Source organism: Pan paniscus, chromosome 11, assembly GCF_029289425.2.
Source record: "Pan paniscus chromosome 11, NHGRI_mPanPan1-v2.0_pri, whole genome shotgun sequence".
Classification (NCBI taxonomy): Eukaryota; Metazoa; Chordata; class Mammalia; order Primates; family Hominidae; genus Pan; species Pan paniscus.
This window is the reverse complement of record NC_073260.2, coordinates 11,198,660-11,216,228: the sequence shown is the minus strand read 5'-3', so window position 1 is coordinate 11,216,228 and position 17,569 is coordinate 11,198,660. Positions and strand designations below refer to the sequence as shown.

Here is a 17,569-nt window from a genome sequence, read left to right as displayed (position 1 = left end):
CTGCCCAGGCAGCATTTGGTACTGTTGACTACAGGCTTCTGGAAGAGCTCTTTTGCCTGTGTTCTGATGAGTTCTCCAGCTCCTCTCACTGAGCTGTTTTTGTGGGTGCTCTCCTCTGCCCTTCCATGAAGTGCTGGTGTGCATGGGGGCTTGTATCTAAACCCTCTTCTCCTGGACAACCTCACCATCCACATACCAGCAAGTCCCACCCCTGGGTGTTCTTCCCAGACCTGTCTTCTGCATCCCAGACCCAGACCACTGCTCGCTGCTTCTCTGTGGACAGGACTTTAACCTAACCAGCTCAGCATGTGCAACGCTAAGCCGAGGGCCCACCTCCCAGGTATGCCTTCTTTCCAGCTCCCTGCCCATTACCCAGGCAGCTGTCCAACCAGACATGTTTGGGTTCTTACGGCTCTGAGGTGTGGTCTTGGACACATCGATCCTCATAAATGTTCCATATGTATTGTAATCCACCAGGCTGAGCTCACTTTTCCACTAAATCATGCCTAACTGACAGTGGCTGAACACAATCAGAGTTCATTTCGTCTTCACACAACATGACGAGGTGGCTGCTTCTCGTGACTGGGCAGTGACTCAACAAAGCACCAGTGGTCCCAGCCCTACCTCTTACAGCCCTTCCCTCTACCCTGCCCTGGATCTTCTGGGTCACTTCTCATCACGCTCCAAAGCTCTGCTCAGACCTTCCCTCATCCAGAGACTGCTGCATGGTCCCTGCATCAAAATGGTGAGCTGTGGGACGGGACCACAGGGCCCCTTATGCAGAGCTGGTAGGAAGTTGAAGGAGCGCCTGGCTACACACCCCTCTCAGGATGCTGGTGGGTGGTAGAGGCTCAGAAATGGGCCTCTCCTGTTTCTCTGCACCACCGGTACCACTGCTCCCCATTCACAGCCCTTTCCACACAGGGACAGCCCATGTGTTCCCTGCTCTCCCAAACACTGTGGGGCTGTGAGGACAGGGACTTTGTCTCCTGCCTATGTCTCCCTGCAGCCCAGCACAGAGCCGCTCTCATGGTGGACATCAATAAATATGCACCCAAGGATTAACTGTAGAGAAAGGGATGACAATAAGAGAAGCAGTTCTAGGTAAGTGGTTCCCGAGCTTTAGTGTGCATCACAATGCCCTGGGCTGTTTGCTTAAATGCAGATTTCTGATGCTGTAGGTCCAGGTGGGGCCAGAGGCTACCACTGCTGGCCCTGCCACCCTTCCCTGGGAGCCCCTGTGTGATAGATGCTGAAATGGAGAGTATAAGACGTTGAGAAACCTTCCCCAAACCGCTGAGGCTGACCCTTCAGGTGCCAAAAGTCACTTTCTGCCAGTTCACCTCCAACTTCAGCCACAGCTGCTGTGGACACTCTGGACAGCTCAGAGCCTCCTGGTGCAACACGGCCCCGCCCAAGCTCAGTGCACCTGTCAGCATCCTGTCTCTAGGGAACTCTGATGCCAGGGAAGCCTTCCAGATCCTACAAGCACAGCCCAGAGGGCAGAGGGATAACAGCCAGTGGAGCAGCAGAAAAACCTCCATTCCCACCCCTCAGGAGAGCGAGACCACCAGGCATGGGGCATTGGAAAGAATCTTCCAGGGGCTGCTATGGTCCCTCCTTGATAATATGCCTCTCCTGCATAAAATGATAATATGCCTCCCCCCACTGCGATGGGGGTCCCAAGAGACGGGGGGGAAGAGGGGCTTGCTCTCAGTCCCCGCCTCTCGGGGGGTGACTCCCCCGCCTGCGATGGGGGTCCCAAGAGCCAGGGGGAGAAGAGGGGCTGGCTCTCAGTCCCCGCCTAGCGGGAGGTGACTGCCCCCCCTGCGATGGGGGTCTTAAGAGCCGGGGGGGAAGAGGGGCTGGCTCTCAGGCACCGCCTCGCGGGGGTTGCCTCCCCCAACTGCGATGGGCGTGCTAAGAGCAAGGAGGGGAAGAAGGGCTGGCTCTCAGTCTGTGACTCGCAGCGGATGCCTCCCCCCCTGAGATGAGGGTCCTAAGAGCCGAGGGGGAAGAGGGGCTGACTCTCAGTCCCCGCCTCGCTGGGGGTGCCTCCGCCCTCTCCGATGGGGGTCCGAAGAGTCGGGGGAAGAGGGGCTGGCTCTCATTCCCTGCTTCGCGAGGGGTGCCTCCCCCAACTGCCATGGGGGTTCTAAGTGCCAGCGGGGTAAGTGGGGCTGGCTCTCAGTCCCCGCCTCGCGGGGGGTGCCTCCCCGACTGCGATGGGGGTCCCTAGAGCCAGGGGGGGAAGAGGGGCTGGTTCTCAGTCCTCGCCTCGCTGGGTGTGCCTCCCCCCACCGGCGATGGGGGTCCTAAGAGCCAGGGGGGGAAGAGGGGCTGGTTGTCAGTCCCCGACTCGCGGGGGGTGATTCCCCCCCCTGCGATGCGGGTCCTAAGAGCCAGGGTGAGAAGAGGGGCTGGCTCACAATCCCTGCCTCGCTGGGGGTGCCTCCCCCTCCTCCGATGGAGGTCCTAAGGGTTCAGGGGGGAAGAGGGTTGGCTGTCAGTCCCCGCCTCGCGGGGGGTGATTCCCCCCCTGCGATGGGCGTCCTAAAAGCCAGGGGGAGAAGAGGGGCTGGCTCACAGTCCCCGCCTTGCCGTGGGTGCCTTCCCCCCTGCGATGGGGGTCCTTAGTGCCAGGGGGGTAAGAGGGGCTGGCTGTCAGTTCCCGCCTAGCGGGGGGTGCCTCCCCACCCTGCGATGGGAGTCCTAAGAGCCCGGTGGGGTAGAGGGGCTGGCTCTCAGTCCACGCCTCGCGGGGGTTGCCTCCCACCAATGCGATGGGGGTCCTAAAAGCCAAGGGGGGAAGAGGGGCTGGCTCTCAGTACCTGCCTCGCGAGGTGCGCCTCCGGCCCCTGCGATGGGGGTCCTTAGAGTCAGGGGCAGAAGAGGGGCTGGCTCTCACTCCACGCCTCGGGGCTGGTGCCTCCCCCCACTGCGATGGGGGTCCTAAGAGCCAAGGGGGGAAGAGGGGCTGGCTCTCAGTCCCCGCCTCGCAGAGGGTTCCTCTCCCACTGCGATGGAGGTCCCAAGAGCTGGGGGGGGAAGAGGGGCTGGCTCTCAGTCCCGGCCTCGCGGGAGGTGCCTCCCCCACCCCCGCCCCCGGCGATGTGGGTCCGAAGAGCCAGGGGGTGAAGAGGGGCTGGCTCTCAGTCCCCGTCTGGCGTGAGTGCCTCCCCCCTTGCGATGGGGGTCGTAAGATCCAGTGGGGGATGAGGGGCTGGCTCTCAGTCCCCGCCTCATGGGGGGTGCCTCCCCCCGCGCGATGGGGGTCCAAAGAGCCAGGGGGGGAAGAGGGGCTGGCTCTCAGTCCCCGCCTCGCGGGGGGTGCCTCAACCCCCGGCTATGGGGTTCCATAGAGCCAGCGGGGGAAGAGGGGCTGGCTCCCAGTCCCCAACTCTCGGGGGTTGCCTCCCCCCCCCTGCGATGGGGGTCCTAAGAGCCAGGGGGGGAAGAGGGGCTGCCTCTCAATCCCTGCCTCCCGGGGGGTGCCTCCCCCCCGCGATGGGAGTCCTAAGAGCCAGGCAGTAAGAGGGGCTGGCTCTCAGTCCCTGCGTCGCGGTGGGTGCCTCCCCACCCTGCGATGGCGGTCCTAAGGGCCAGGGGGGGAAGAGGCCGAGAGGGTGATAATAATTCCAGCATCGCAGGCTGTTCACCCAGCATGTGAAATTGTCCTTGATATCCTGAAAGGGAGAGGATGCTCTTATTCCCCATAATAGACAGATATGACTCCCCATAATAGAGCACGATGTGTACACCCACCCTGTGATATTCTTCCTAATATTCAGAGGCCGAGAGGTTGGTATTACTCCCAATATCGCAGGAAGTATACACCCCCGTGTGAGATGGTCCTTAATAATATTCCAAGGCGGAGGGGGTGATATGACTACATATATGGCAGAAAGTGGAAACCCCCCAGGGATATTGTTCCCACGATGCTGGAGGGAAGAAGATGATATGACTTTCAATATGACAGAAGGTGGACATGCCCCCCACTCATATTGTTTCTAATTGCAACGTGGGAGAGGAGGATATGACACGCGATATCGCAGGGAGTAGAAACACCCCTGTGATACTGTTCTTAATATTCAGGGAGGAAGAGGATGATATTACTCCCAATACTCTGTGAAACAGTTCATAATCTCCAGAGGGGGAGATGATCTTACTCACAATATGGTAAACAGGCTGTGAGTCCACCGCGGATCCTAAGAGCCAGCGGGGGAAGAGGGGCTGGCTCTCAGTCACCACAGCCTGGGAGGCCTTTATGTTCAGGTTTTGCCCAAGAGTCAGCTTATTTACTTCTTGTACTAGCAGGGCAGTTCCGCCAAGGCCCTCAAACAGGGGGGCCATCCTTTAGAAACCCTGTCTAGTTGTTTAGAGACTTAGGCCACCGGCCTCAGCCAGGGCCCCACAGTTTGGGTTAAAAGTCCAGCTGCCATCTTTTCTCTCTCTGACGCATACAATGGAAAAGGCTTTGTCAGATCGGGTAGCCCCAGGGCTGGGGCTGCCAGAAGTCAGATGTTTTTTTTCTTCTTGAATCTCTTTTGTAAGTTATAGTTTTCTGGGAAATTTCCCATTTCCTTATTTATTGCATTCTTTCGTTATCTTTTTAATAGCTCTAGAACTCTATAGTTCTGCTCCCTTTTTATTTCTTTTTTTTTCTTTTTTTTTATTTCTTTTTATTATTTTATTTTTTTTGAGATGGAGTCTGGCCCTGTCGCCCAGGCTGGAGTGCAGTGTCGCGATCTCAGCTTACTGCAAGTTCCGCCTCCCGGGTTCACGCCATTCTTCTGCCTCAGCCTCCCCAGTAGCTGGGACTACAGGCGCCCGCGACCACGCCCAGCTGATTTTTTGTATTTTTAGTAGAGACAGGGTTTCACCGTGTTAGCCAGGATGGTCTCGATCTCCTGACCTTGTGATCCACCCACCTCGGCCTCCCAAAGTGCTGGGATTACAGGAGTCAGCCATGGTGTCCGGCCTCCTTTTTTATTTCTATGGTTGTTTATTTGTGTCTTATATCTTTTTGTCATGAGAAATTTTTCCAAATTTCTATTCGATTAGTCTTTTCCAAGAGTCAACTTTTGGCTTCGATAGTCCCATAAAATAGGAAGATCTTTCTCTCTTCTTGATTTCTTCTCCTGATTGTTTTCTTTCTTTCCTTCTTTTTAAACATATTTTATTTTATGATTTTTGAGACAGGGTCTTGCTGTGTCACCCAGGCTGGAGTGCAGTGGCACGATCTTGGCTCACGGCAACCTCCGCCTCCCGAGTTCAAGTGATTCTCTTGCCTCAGCCTCCTGAGTAGCTAGGATTACAGGTGCGCACCATGACACCCAGCCAATTTTTGTATTTTTAGTAGAGATGGGGTTTCACCATGTTGGCCATGCTGGTCTTGGAACTTCTGACCTCAGGTGATCTGCCTGCCTCAGCCTACCAAAGTGTTGGGATTACAAGCATGAGCCACCATGCCCGGCCTCAGAGTCTGTTTCTTACTGGATCCTGTTGTCTGGTAGAAGGAGGTCTTCAAAGTTTCCAGACTCCTGTTCAGCCAGGATTGCTTTTGAATGGATCTTCCCCAAGGTTCGCTCGGGCCACAGGAAGACCAGACACCCCTGCCTACCCTTGGGGAGTGGTAGACCTTGGGCAGCCTCCTCTCCACTGACCAGCAAGAGCAGATCCAGCCCATCCCTCGCCTTTAGACTTTTCTTGGCAATAGTTGGACCCCAGTCCACAAGCTCCAAGGCTGGCAGTCAGCTCCTCCTCTACTGTGGTTCTCTGAAATGGCCCTCTTTGGGCAGGAGGCAGAGAAGCGGCTCTCTCCTAGTGCCTGCTCCTAGTGAGGAGCAGGATTAGTTAGAAGGAGAGAGACTCAGGTCAGGAAGGAAGGACCTTTGAGGCCTTTGCATAGGAGGCAAGGCCCTCTGGGTGGCTTGTAATGCTCACAGCACATTTAGTAGGGGGGGACACATTGGATGTGCACTTCGGTGCCTGTATGTACCCTGAGCTACACAGGAAGGGGATGAGGCAGGGTAGGGGGAGGCAGGAAGAGGAGGAGACAGGCTGGGCACGGTGGCTCATGCCTATAATCCCAGCACTTTGGGAGGTGGAGGAAGGAGGATCACTTGAGGTCAGGAGTTGGAGACCAGCCTGGCCAACATGGTACAATGCCCAGCTCTTCCAAAAACACAAAAATTAGCCGGGCGTGGTGGAATGCACCTGTAATCCCAGCTACTCAGGAAGGCTGAGGCACGAGAATTGCTTGAATCTGGGCGGAAGTTGCAGTGAGCTGAGATCACGCCATTGCACTCCAGCCTGGGCGACACAGCTAGACTCAGTCTCAAAAAAAAAAAAAAAGAAGAGAAGGAGACAGTGGGAGGGAGAAGGGCCAGGCTCCCACCCCCCAGCCCCAGCACCTGCCTGGGACACAGCTGAGCCCTGAAGCTCTTCAGCCCTGGGCTGGGGGCTCTCTGAGCAGCCCAGCTGCAGCTATCTACACAGGCGGGGCTGCCCACGACCCGGGTCCCCTCCTGAGAAGAGTCCAAGTCCCTTTGTGAAGAGGTCTGTAGTGCAGGTGGCCCAGGACAAGAGGAATCTGGGGTGTGGGGAGAAGGGGTCTATGGGGTCAAGGAGACTATGCTGGCTGGAAAATGGCCCCCAAAATATATCCATGTAAATGAATAATGTAAATGTAACTTTATGTAGAAAAAGATTTCAAAGGCTGGGCGTGGTGGCTCATACCTGTAATCTCAGCACTTTGTTTGGGAGGCTGAGGTGGGCAGATCACTTGAGGCCAGGAGTTCGAGACCAGCCTGGCCAACATGGTGAAAGTGCATCTCTACTAAAAATACAAAAATTAGCCAAGCATGGTGGCACACACCTGTAGTCCCAGCTACTCGGGAGGCTGAGGTGGGAGAATCGCTTGAACCAGGAAGCGGAGATTGCAGTGAGGCAAGATCGCGCCATTGCAGCCTAGCTAACAGCGAGACTCCGTCTCAAAAACAAAACAAAAAAAAAAGTATTTGCAAATGATTAAGGATCTTATTCTTTATTATTTTTTTTAATTTCATAATGGTTAACATCCTAATGCCTGTTCTTTTCTTGGTGCACATTTGTTACAGTACCTAATGCCTGATTTTTAAGGTGAATGAATGACGTATGTATATTACTCAAAGGCAAATGACACATAAGCTATTTTTTGTTGTTGGTGGTGGTGGTGTGGCCCAGATGTTTTTCCTTTCCTGAAGGGCAAGAATGTTCTCATTCCTTTTGGATGTTGTTTGTTTGTTTGTTTGTTTGAGATAGGGTCTCGCTCTGTCACTGAGGCTGGAGTGCAGTGGTGTGATAACAGCTCACTACAACTTTGTGGTAATTTGCTGTAGTAATTTGATGATTTGGGAAATTCTCAACTTCTCTAGATTGCAGAAGATGCTAACAATAGGAAATTCACTGTTAAGAAAGCGAACTCTTGAGAGAAAGCCAAGGGTGTGGCCTGCGGATGTGGGGAAGAGGTGGCCAAGCCAGGGGCCCCGGAGGTATGGGAAGGAAGGGACCTGAATCAAGGGAACCCAGCAGTGTGGGAGGAGGTAGTTCAGGACAGGGGACCCAAGAGTGTCAGGAAGAGGTGGGACCCAGTGGTGTGGGGAGGTGGCCCAGGACAGGGGGACCTCGGATTGTAGGCAGAACCTGGAGAACCACGAGACGCTTCAGTTGGGGCAGACCCAGGCTGAGCTCCCAGGGAGGGGCGCTTGGGACTGCAGTGACCTGGGAGAGGCCAGTGCCCACCCAAGGCCTGAGGGAGTCTGGGCCCAGGGAGAGGCACCCAGACCTGTGCCCTGCAGCCTTGGGCCTGCCCGTCATGGCAACGCAGAGGGCTCCCCCTCCTGACAGGTGATTCTGAGAGTCACGGGACGGGGCAGGGAGTGGTCCTCCCTCCGGCCCAAGGTCTGGGCCACCAAACTTTGTACCCAGAAACTCACACTTCCCCCTCAGACCTCTGACCTGGGCCCTCTGAGAATCGGGCTGAGAAAGATAGTGGCCAGGTGAAGGCCAAGGTCTCTGGGTGTTCTCGGCATCTCCTGCTACTCTGCCGCTGGCACTGCCCTCCCTTCCCCTCACCCAACTCTGCACTGGTCCAAGTTGTCCCCTCCTTTTGAAGGTGGACACGCTTTCCCTTTGGAGCGAGATCTGGTCCTCGCTGCCTGTCACAGCCTTGTTCATGTCCCCCTCCCCCAAAGAGGGAGGCTCAGCCATGGAACCCACCCCCTCAGCTGAAATAAACACGTGCTGCCAAGGAGGAGTGGGGGCCGGGTCTGCGATGTCCATCCACCACTGGGATGAAGTGGAGGGCGTAGAGGCTGCAGCCTGCTCCATCCTCAGCCCCCGCAGGGCACCAGAGGGGCTCCAGGCAGGAGGCTGTGTGTTGTGGTTCTGGAGCCAGGGATGTCTTCAGGGACATTTGGTCTCATTTGACCCTTCCGGAACCTATTACCCTGCCCCCTGGGCTGGGCACGCTCCTGGACTGTCTTGGGCTCTCGGGAGAACCAGCTTTCAGGAGAGCCAGACCGGTCCTCTCACCCAGCCACCTCTGATGGTGCCAGCGGAGGCCCAGCCAAGGACCTGGAGAGCAGGGAGCACGGGAGCATGTGGGGTAACGCAGGGGTGGCCGCAGTGGAGATGCCCCTTTCCTGGGGTGCTGGGGGCTGCAGTCCGGGCAGGAGGGGTGCAGAGCTGGGAGGAGCATTGGTCTTGAGCAGCACCAGGACCATGTGGGACAGAGGCCTATGACAGAGGGACTGCGGCCCAGCTCCATGGGAGCCTGGCATCCACCACTGCCTGCCGCTGCCTGTGTCCACCCTAGACCCTGCTCAGAGCCTTGACGTCCACTCCGCTGCCACCTATGATCATTGTGGGCCCTCTTGCCCGCATGGCAGTCCAGGCTCTGGAGTAAAAGGCAGAGCACCCATCTAAGCAGCATGCCTGGGCCAGGCACCAAGGGATGGAACCAGCAAGGGCCCTGGGCCTAGACCTCAAGGAGCAGGGCCCGCTTCCCCCTGTCTGGTGGACCCCAGGGGTTCACCAGAGGGAGGAATCCAATGGGTGTACTTGGGGGAGGGTTGGGAGAGGATTTTCACAGGCGGGCAGGGTCCCTGTCAGGTAGAAGGGGCAGGAGGACCTCAAGGCCCCTTGGCGAGCCTTGGCATGAGAGAGGATGGGGGTTGGAAAACTGTTTCTGGAAACAGGAGACTCAGCCCAAGGCCCTGGCAGGGCAAGCTCCTCACACTAAATAGCCCCTCCCGTTCCTGGGTGTTTGAGAGTCGGGTGCCCAGCCTGGACCTGCCGTGACCAAGGAGGGCTGATCTGCAGGCACCAAGACTTCCTGCATCTGTGACTGGGCCTCCTGGGGGCATCTTGACTGTAGACTCCTTCCAGGTGTGGTACCTGGCTCCTAGAAGCCTAGCCAGTCACCTCCTGCCCAGCCTTCAAACACGTCAGAGGGTTAACCATTCATGGCCACGCTGAACACTACTCACAAGATCCGGAAACCAGAATGGGGAGTCAGACTGGATTCCTGAGATGTAAGGACCGCCAGGAAGCATCTTGCTGCCTTCATGCATGGATGAGACCTGGGCCTCTCCATGGGAGGACAGGCTGCTGCAGTCTCCAGGGAGCACCCACTCTTGGGCATGGAGAGTGGGGACAGCTGCCTGCCAGAGACTGCGAAGGGAGGTCGGGAGCAGCCGGAGTACTTCTGGTCTCTGGCCACGGAAAACCCAGGCAGGGACCTGTCTTTAAGCTCCTGCTGTTGCTAAGCCGACCTGCACAGCAGGACTTGGGAGCCCAGCCCAGCTCCTCTCAGGAGGGGCTTGGCCCCAGTGCTTCTGTGTGGCTCGTTGAGGGCTCACTAGAGGGACCTGCAGCTCCTTGAGAGAAAGCAGGCCCAGTCCAGGGGCCACAGTGGAAACCATAGGAGGGGCCGAGGGGAGGCAGGTGGGTGCCTGTCATGCCATGCACAGTGCCACACGTGTCATGGAGATTGTCCCAAGAGCCCCGGGGTCCAGGGACTCCCCCAAGCGCTGAGCAGTGTGAACCCTTGTGTACCCTCATTGGCTAGGGCCCAATGAATGGGGCCCAGTGGGAAGGGGGTGTGTGAGGAATGGGGCCCCAGTGTCCTGTTGACCCTGGAGCCCTTGGAGTCGGTCAAGTCTGAATGGGAGGTCTACACCACAGTCCTTACCCAACCTTCCTAGTGCTGAGTCCTGAAGCTTGTGTGGTGGGTGTATGTAGAGCTGACCCCCTCCCTGCAGCCCTGCTAGACTCTGAAGAGAGCCAAGGCCAGTGGGTAGGAGACAGGCCTGGAGCTGGTGCAGAGAGAGGAATGAGCCCTGCATGGGTTTGATCAGAAACTCAGCCTTGTGTAGGGACACCCTGGGGCCCGGTGCTGTCCATGCATGACCTCACAGAAGCGCAGAGCTGCTCTCTCTACAGAGGAGCGCCTGATTTGTGTGGGAGCTAGGCAGAGATCTGCATGCATGCAGAGGAGCCAGGCATCAAGCCGGCCTGGGGGACCCCCAAGCGGGACCATCTCCCCTTCTGCACCTGGCTCTGGTGTCTTCCCACTGTGGACCCAGTGCCCTGCTCACCCACCACATTCATACCCTGGAGTCCTGGGTCCTCAGAGATCCATGACACTGCCCCACCCCCAACTTCAAATTCTCTGGGGCTCCACCCGCTGGTCTCAGCTACGTGAAGCAGTCACCATAGACTAGAGGGTACTTTTTAGATTTAGGTCACTATCATCCAGGCTGGAGTGCAGTGGCACAATCATAGCTCACTGCAGCCTCGGCTTCCTGGGCCCAAGTGATCCTCCCACCTCAGCCTCCCCGAGGATACGTGGTTTTTTTTTTCTTTTTTCAGACAGGGTCTCACTCTGTCTCCCAGGCTGGAGTGCAGTGGTGCGATCTTGGCTCACTGCAGCCTCTGCCTCCTGGGTTCAAGCCATTCTCCTGCCTCAGCCTCCTAAGTAGTTGGGATCATAGGCATGCATCACCCCACCTGGCTAATTTTTGTATTTTTAGTAGAGACGGGGTTTTGCCATATTGGCCAGGCTAGTCCCTGAGGATACATTTTTTTTTTTCCCCGAGATGGAGTCTCCCTCTGTCGCCCAGGCTGGAGTGCAATGGCGCAACCTTGGCTCATTGCAACCTCCGCCTCCCAGGTTCAAGCAATTCTTCTGCCTCAGCTTCCCGAGTAGTTGGGATTACAGGCATGTGCCACCATGCCCAACTAATCTTTGTATTTTTACTAGAGACAGGGTTTCACCATGTTGGTCAGGCTGGTCTTGAACACCTGACCTCAGGTTATCCACCCGCCTCAGTCTCCCAAAGTGCTGGAGTTACAGGCGAGAGCCACTGCGCCCAGCCAAGGATACTTTTTTTTTTTTTTTTTTTTAGACAGAATCTCGCTCTGTTCCAGGCTAAAGTGCAAAGGCGTGATCTCGGCTCACTGCAACCTCCGCCTCCCAGGTTCAAGCTGTTCTTCTGCCTCAGCCTCCCGAGTAGCTGGGATTACAGGCGCCTGCCACCATGCCCTGCTAATTTTTGTATTTTTAGTAGAGATGGGGTTTCACCGTGTTGGCCAGACTGGTCTCGAACTCCTGACCTCGTGATCCACCCGCCTCGGCCTCCCAAATGCTGGGATTACAGGTGTGAGCCACCGCACCCGGCCTGGCAGAGGATACTTTTTAAGGTCAAAGACAGTAGCAGAGGTGGAGTTCCTGGGAACAGGGTCATGAGGGGAAGAGGGGGTTCGGAGGGAGCGAGTAGCCACTGGCTACCTCTAGAGAGGGAAGGCTTTGGTGCAACATCGTTCCCCTGCAGTTTTATTCATCTTTGCTTCCTGCCCTTTCATCATCCAATCGGGCAGGCAGGACAGGGCCTGAGGGGGCAGGGATCCAGTGGGGGCCTCTCTAGACTAACCCCAGCTCAGGACTCCCAGAGCCCCTTCCCTGAGGCCCTGCTGCCCCCAAGCCCAGATTGGGGATCCCAAGCAGCACGTAGGCAGAGCCAGTGAGGTCCCCATTAGTCCCATTGAAAGCTCTGAAACCAGCGAACCCTCAGTCCAGCCTCAGGTCAGGCATCCAGGACGGCCTCAGCCCTCATGGGTGAGCCATCTCTGCGGACACTGCACGGGGCCTACGATCCATCACTGCCTCCCGAGGATGCCAGCCAGGCCCCCGTTGAGATAACTGCTTCCCTGCTGGACAAGGCTGGGACCAGCCATCTCGGTGACAGTTCCAGAACCCCCGGCCTGGGCTGCTGGGTTCAATGGAAAAAGGCTGTGACTAGAGTCAGGGGGATGGTCTCAGTGACCTCAAGGATAAGGCCAGATCCTTGCACTGTCAGTGACCCAAAGCAACAGGTGTCCAGAGCAGCAGTGTGGCGCCTTCACGCCCCCACACATCAGCCCAACTCACCCAGGACAGGGACTGTAGCCTCAGCACTCAACCCATGTGCCCTGCGTGGGGTCTCTTCCCACTGCACTCACAGGAGAGGAAGGGTCCCTCAGGGGTCCACTGGGGTCCCCTCCTGCAAATGGGGCAAGGAGAGGGGCAAGGAGCTGTCTCAAGGCCCCTGGAGCACATGCAGGTCCTGGACTGGGGCTCCTGGGAGGGCCATGATTCTGGGCTCCATGAGTTCAGAGCAGACGCCTTGTTTTTCCTTGTCCACTGTCAGCCACCCCACCCTTCCCTGGCCCTTAAAAGAACCAGGAAACAGCACATGATCTGTTGGAAGGAGGCATTCATTCTTTCCTTTCTGTGGGTGTGGGGAGGGGACCACAGGGCACATACCCCACCCTGGGATCCAGCTGAGCAGGGGGGTCAGAGATGACAGCTCTTCCGGCTCACAGGCCACCGGCCCACATACAGGGCAATCAGAAGAAAGAAACAGCACAAGGAAGGCACAGAGGGAGTCGTTGTCCCTGCCAGAGGTGCAGCACTCCGGGAATGTCCCTCACTCTCCCCGTCCCTCTGTCTTGCCCAATCCTGACCAGGTGCAGAAATCTTGCCAAGTGTTTCCGCAGGAGTTGCTGGCAATTGCCTCACATTCCTGGCCTTGGCAAAGAATGAACCAACCCACCCTAGATCCCATAAATAGGGCCACCCAGGTGAGCCTCTCACTTGCCACCTCCTCTTCCACCCCTGCCAGGCCCAGCAGCCACCACAGCGCCTGCTTCCTCGGCCCTGAAATCATGCCCCTAGGTCTCCTGTGGCTGGGCCTAGCCCTGTTGGGGGCTCTGCATGCCCAGGCCCAGGACTCCACCTCAGACCTGATCCCAGCCCCACCTCTGAGCAAGGTCCCTCTGCAGCAGAACTTCCAGGACAACCAGGTAAGGGGCCAAGAGGGGCACCTGCAGGCAGGGCCTGGGGAAGAGTGGGAGCAGAGGGGAGGAGAGGTGAAGAGACTCAGGAATAGCGTTGGGCAGGACTCTAGGAGTCCAGGGTCCAGGTTTCAGCTCACTCTGTGCCACCAGGGTCCCCTGGTGGAAACCATGCCCCTTTCCCCCATCCCCACCCCATCTCAGCCTGAACAGACTCCCCCAGGTCCACATCCCCTCTCCCATAACCCCCATTGTCCAAGGAAGGTGGGAACACTTTTAGTCCCCCTGCACAGATGAGGAAACTGAGGCTCAGGAAGGCCCACCAGCCACATGCCTCCTCCTCCCTGCCAGACTCAGAACCGCCTCTTCCCCCAGGACTCCCTTCTAGACTGATGGCCTCCTGCTCCTGCCCCTTCACCAGTGCAGGCCCAGCCTGGGCCCTGCTGCCCAGCTAGAGGGGCTCATGGTTCCAAGCTGGGCGGCCCAGAGGTGCCACAGGGACAGAGCTGGAGGGGTGGCTCCTAAGGCCATTCCTGGGTTGTGCCTCTTATCAGTCCCTTGCAGTTCCAGGGAAAGTGGTATGTGGTAGGCCTGGCAGGGAATGCAATTCTCAGAGAAGACAAAGACCCGCAAAAGATGTATGCCACCATCTATGAGCTGAAAGAAGACAAGAGCTACAATGTCACCTCCGTCCTGTTTAGGTGAGGGCCGACATCTCCTGGGGGTGTGAGAGTCAGACTGACGTCACAGGCAAGGGATGGCCAAAGCTGAGGGATCCTGTCGTTCACCTCACTGTTCTGCCCGGAATTCATCTGTGTTCATCCTTCCTCTGTTCCTTAGAGCAACGTTTATAGCACATTTCCATGCAGACACACAGACAGTGGTGGGGATGGACATGCACAGTCGTTAGAAAACAAGACGGAGAGAGGAGGGGTGCCTGGGAGCGGGAGGAGGGGACACTGGATCCAGCCTGGAACCCCACCCAGTGCCTTCATGGAAGGCTTCCAGGGAGGTGGCCTTAAAAGAGCCAACCTGCTTCAAAAGGAAATGTGGGGTGTTCCCGGCAGGGGCTGGAGTCAGAGAGAGCCCCCCCTTCAGGAAGGAGCAAGCCATCGCAGGGTCACCCTGAGCAGAGCTGCTGAGCAGCCTGGAGGGGCAGGTGGCCACGCTAGCACCTAGCACAGTCCTCAGGCCCCGCCCCAGCGGATCTGCTGCGGAGTGGCTTAGAGCAGGGCTCTTGGGCCGTAGGGTGGGGAGACTTGGTGGGGTGCAGCCTAGGGGGTCCGGAGACCAGCGAAAGTGAAGCGGGGCCATCACAGGTGTGAGAGAACAGGTGCAGGGTGAAGAGGCAGGGAGCCAGGGATCAGCCGCCCCCGGTGGGTTTCTGACTCTGGCAGCTGAGTGGATTGGGATTGGGGCATTTGTGGAGCAAGGAGCAGAATACAGACAGGTTGGGGAGCTCAGCCCTGGGGTGCCAGGGGATGGGAAGTGGGAGGACTCAAGGATGGGGTCAGGTTTGACCCGAGAGCTAGGGGAACGGCTGGCATGGAGCAGACTGGAAGTACCGAGGTGGATCCCCGGGAGAGGGTATAGGAAGGGAAGCAGCAAGCTGAGTGCAGGGGAGAAATGCAGGGTTTCTGTGTGTTGGGGCGGGGGGTGAAAGCCACCCAGGGAGGCAGCCAAAGGAAAGAAGGACATCGGGTGCTGGAGGGTCTGAGTGGGGTCCAGGGGCCCCAGGCAGGCCAGGAGGGACAGCCTGGTGTCAGCTCAGGGAGAAGGCCCAGGCCCATCTCGGCTGGGTGGGGTAGGGCCCCTCCAGGTAGTGGGGGATGAGCTGTCACGGGTTGGGCCGGACTGAGAGCAACAGAACCCTGCTGCTGCCCTGGCCCCACCTTGTCCAGCACAGGAAGCCCAAGCCTGGGTTGTCTCCCCTCTCACCCACCCATCTCTCCCTCCCAAGGAAAAAGAAGTGTGACTACTGGATCAGGACTTTTGTTCCAGGTCGCCAGCCCGGCGAGTTCACGCTGGGCAACATTAAGAGTGAGTCCTGAGTGAGGTGGGGCACTGAGTTGGGGCTCCGGGGAGCTGGGTAGGGGCACAGACCTTCCTGCCCCTCCACACAGATGTGTTGTATGGGGAGAAGCCCATGTTGATGGGCTGGAGAGGGAGGGGACAGCTCCCTCCTCCCATCCAGGGCAGGGCTGACCCCTCACCGTCCATGCCTGCAGGTTACCCTGGATTAACGAGTTACCTCGTCCGAGTGGTGAGCACCAACTACAACCAGCATGCTATGGTGTTCTTCAAGAAAGTTTCTCAAAACAGGGAGTACTTCAAGATCACCCTCTACGGTGGGTCCTCTCCCATCCCCTCAGGGACTGGCTCCTGATCACACTTGGCGGGAGGGGAGGCCGGTGCCCCATGAGGAAGGGATCTGAGGCCTCATCTACTCATTCAATGATATTTATGTGGTATCTGCCGGCCACTCACTAGCCATCTTGGTCACAGGGAGAACCAAGGAGCTGACTTCGGAACTAAAGGAGAACTTCATCCGCTTCTCCAAATCTCTGGGCCTCCCTGAAAACCACATCGTCTTCCCTGTCCCAATCGGTAATGGCCAGTCTGGATGAGGGGACGGGGACATGGGGACTGTTCAGGCAGGATGCTTCCCTACCAGGAATCAGGGAGAGGAGGGACTCCGTCCTCAGCTTCAGTCACTGGAGCAGTGGATGGTCCAGGAGCTCCTTGGAAGCCACTCTGGGCCCAGGAAGACTGTGCCCCACCCCAGGGTCTATGGGACTCCCAGGGACCCAGGCCGCAAGTGCTGTTTCCTGGCAGTTTAGCCGGGGTCTGCCCAGACAAGGATTTCAGGCCCAGGCCTGAGTATCCATTTCTCAGTCTCACTGGCCTGACACCTCTGGCCACCCTCCCAGGCCCCCTTGTTCTGGGCCATCTCCCCCGACCCTCCCAGGCCTCGTCACCCTGGGTTTTGCTGTCCTGGCTGTCCTCTCTCCCCTGGGGACTTGCTCACCACTGACTTGGGAGCTGTCCTTGACTCCAGGGAGCCTGGCTTGGGCAGGAGGCTCCAGCCAGGCCATTCAGAGAGCCACTGGCCTCCCCCAGGCTGAGAGACTGCCTGGACTGGTAAACAGGCAGGAGACCTGGGTGCCCGAGGAGCCTGGGAGCTGGGCCTCACTCAGGGCAGCCCCTCCCCAGGCCTTTCTCCCACATCCCCTGCCCTGCCATCCGTGCCTCTGTTGCCCCATCTCTGAAAGGAACCCCCATATCTTCTGCAGCTGGGCCAGGTGGGGCAGGGGCTGCCCAGGGGCAGTGCAGAGGACCTGGCAGTCAGGGATCACACACACACACTCATACACGCACACACACACACAGCTGCCTGTTCTGACGGACTTTCTCCCTAACAGACCAGTGTATCGACGGCTGAGTGCACAGTGAGTGTGGCTGGGCGGCTGCGAGGGGGCTTGTGGGAGGCCAGGGTGCAGTGGGCTGGGGGTCTTGGGCCTGCCTTTGCTCTTCCCCCTGCCCCCCAGCACTGCTGCTGTCTTTATTCTGCTGTCCCCATCTCGGGTGCCTCCCATTTCCCCACCCATCACCCTCATATCCACCTCTGTCCAGGGTGCCGCCAGCTGCCGCACCAGCCCAAACACCATTGAGGGAGCTGGGAGACCCCCCCCACAGTGCCACCCACGCAGCTGCTCCCCAGGCCACCCCGCTGATAGAGCCCCACCTTGTCTGCTAAATAAACATGTGCCCTCAGGCCTCTGAGTCTACACTGTTTGACCCCTGGGCCTTCGAGGAAGGGGAGGGGCGGGAGGCTTCCACTGGCATCACTCTCAGGGTCTGCACCCCCAGGATGGAGCCTAGCGAACCCAGCCTGGGTGTTAGGGCTGCAGAGTGAAGACACAAGCCCCCGGTCATCACCAGCAGCTTTGTGGCTGACCGCCCTGAGTCCTTCCCACGTGGTGTAACACCGTCCTCCCTCCTGCTGTGACATGGCGCCCAGCCCTAGAGCAGCGGCAGTTCTCACATTCCCCTGCCTAGGAGGGTGCCCAGTCCATCACAGACACGGTGGGCCACACCCCATCAGAGTGCGACAGGGGCATGCACAGCTGGAGGCTGTTCCAGGCAGAGGGTCGGCTCGGCGGGGATGGTCCCCTGCCCCTCTGCCAGC

The 17,569-nt window shown here is 58.0% G+C and overlaps 1 protein-coding gene across 4 annotated transcripts; it reads left to right on the top strand.

The window, feature by feature from the left end:
* Positions 1-1,919: 1,919 nt before the first annotated feature.
* LCN2 (lipocalin 2) lies at positions 1,920-17,156 on the top strand. 4 transcript variants are annotated; one of them, XM_034929146.3, is made up of 8 exons: positions 1,920-2,170; positions 13,209-13,389; positions 13,945-14,081; positions 15,341-15,420; positions 15,609-15,728; positions 15,886-15,987; positions 16,803-16,829; positions 17,014-17,156. In XM_034929146.3, exons 2-7 carry the CDS (start codon positions 13,252-13,254, stop codon positions 16,820-16,822), a joined length of 597 nt encoding a protein of 198 aa, XP_034785037.1. In that variant the 5' UTR covers positions 1,920-2,170; positions 13,209-13,251; the 3' UTR covers positions 16,823-16,829; positions 17,014-17,156. The 4 variants fall into 4 exon arrangements, with proteins under 4 accessions (XP_034785037.1, XP_034785035.2, XP_054973183.1 ...); XM_034929144.2 differs by lacking the exon at positions 1,920-2,170 and adding an exon at positions 3,019-3,168; XM_055117208.2 differs by lacking the exon at positions 1,920-2,170 and adding an exon at positions 4,233-5,320.
* The last annotated feature ends 413 nt before the right edge of the window (positions 17,157-17,569 follow it).

Coding starts and splice junctions, on each gene's coding strand:
- LCN2 (XM_034929144.2), top strand. CDS start 3,023: ATGGAGGTCCCAAGAGCTGGGGGGGGAAGAGGGGCTGGCTCTCAGTCC. Junction 3,169..13,208: donor GCTCTCAGTCCCCGTCTGGC/GTGAGTGCCTCC, acceptor CACCCCTGCCAG/GCCCAGCAGCCACCACAGCG. Junction 15,729..15,885: donor CTTCAAGATCACCCTCTACG/GTGGGTCCTCTC, acceptor TCTTGGTCACAG/GGAGAACCAAGGAGCTGACT.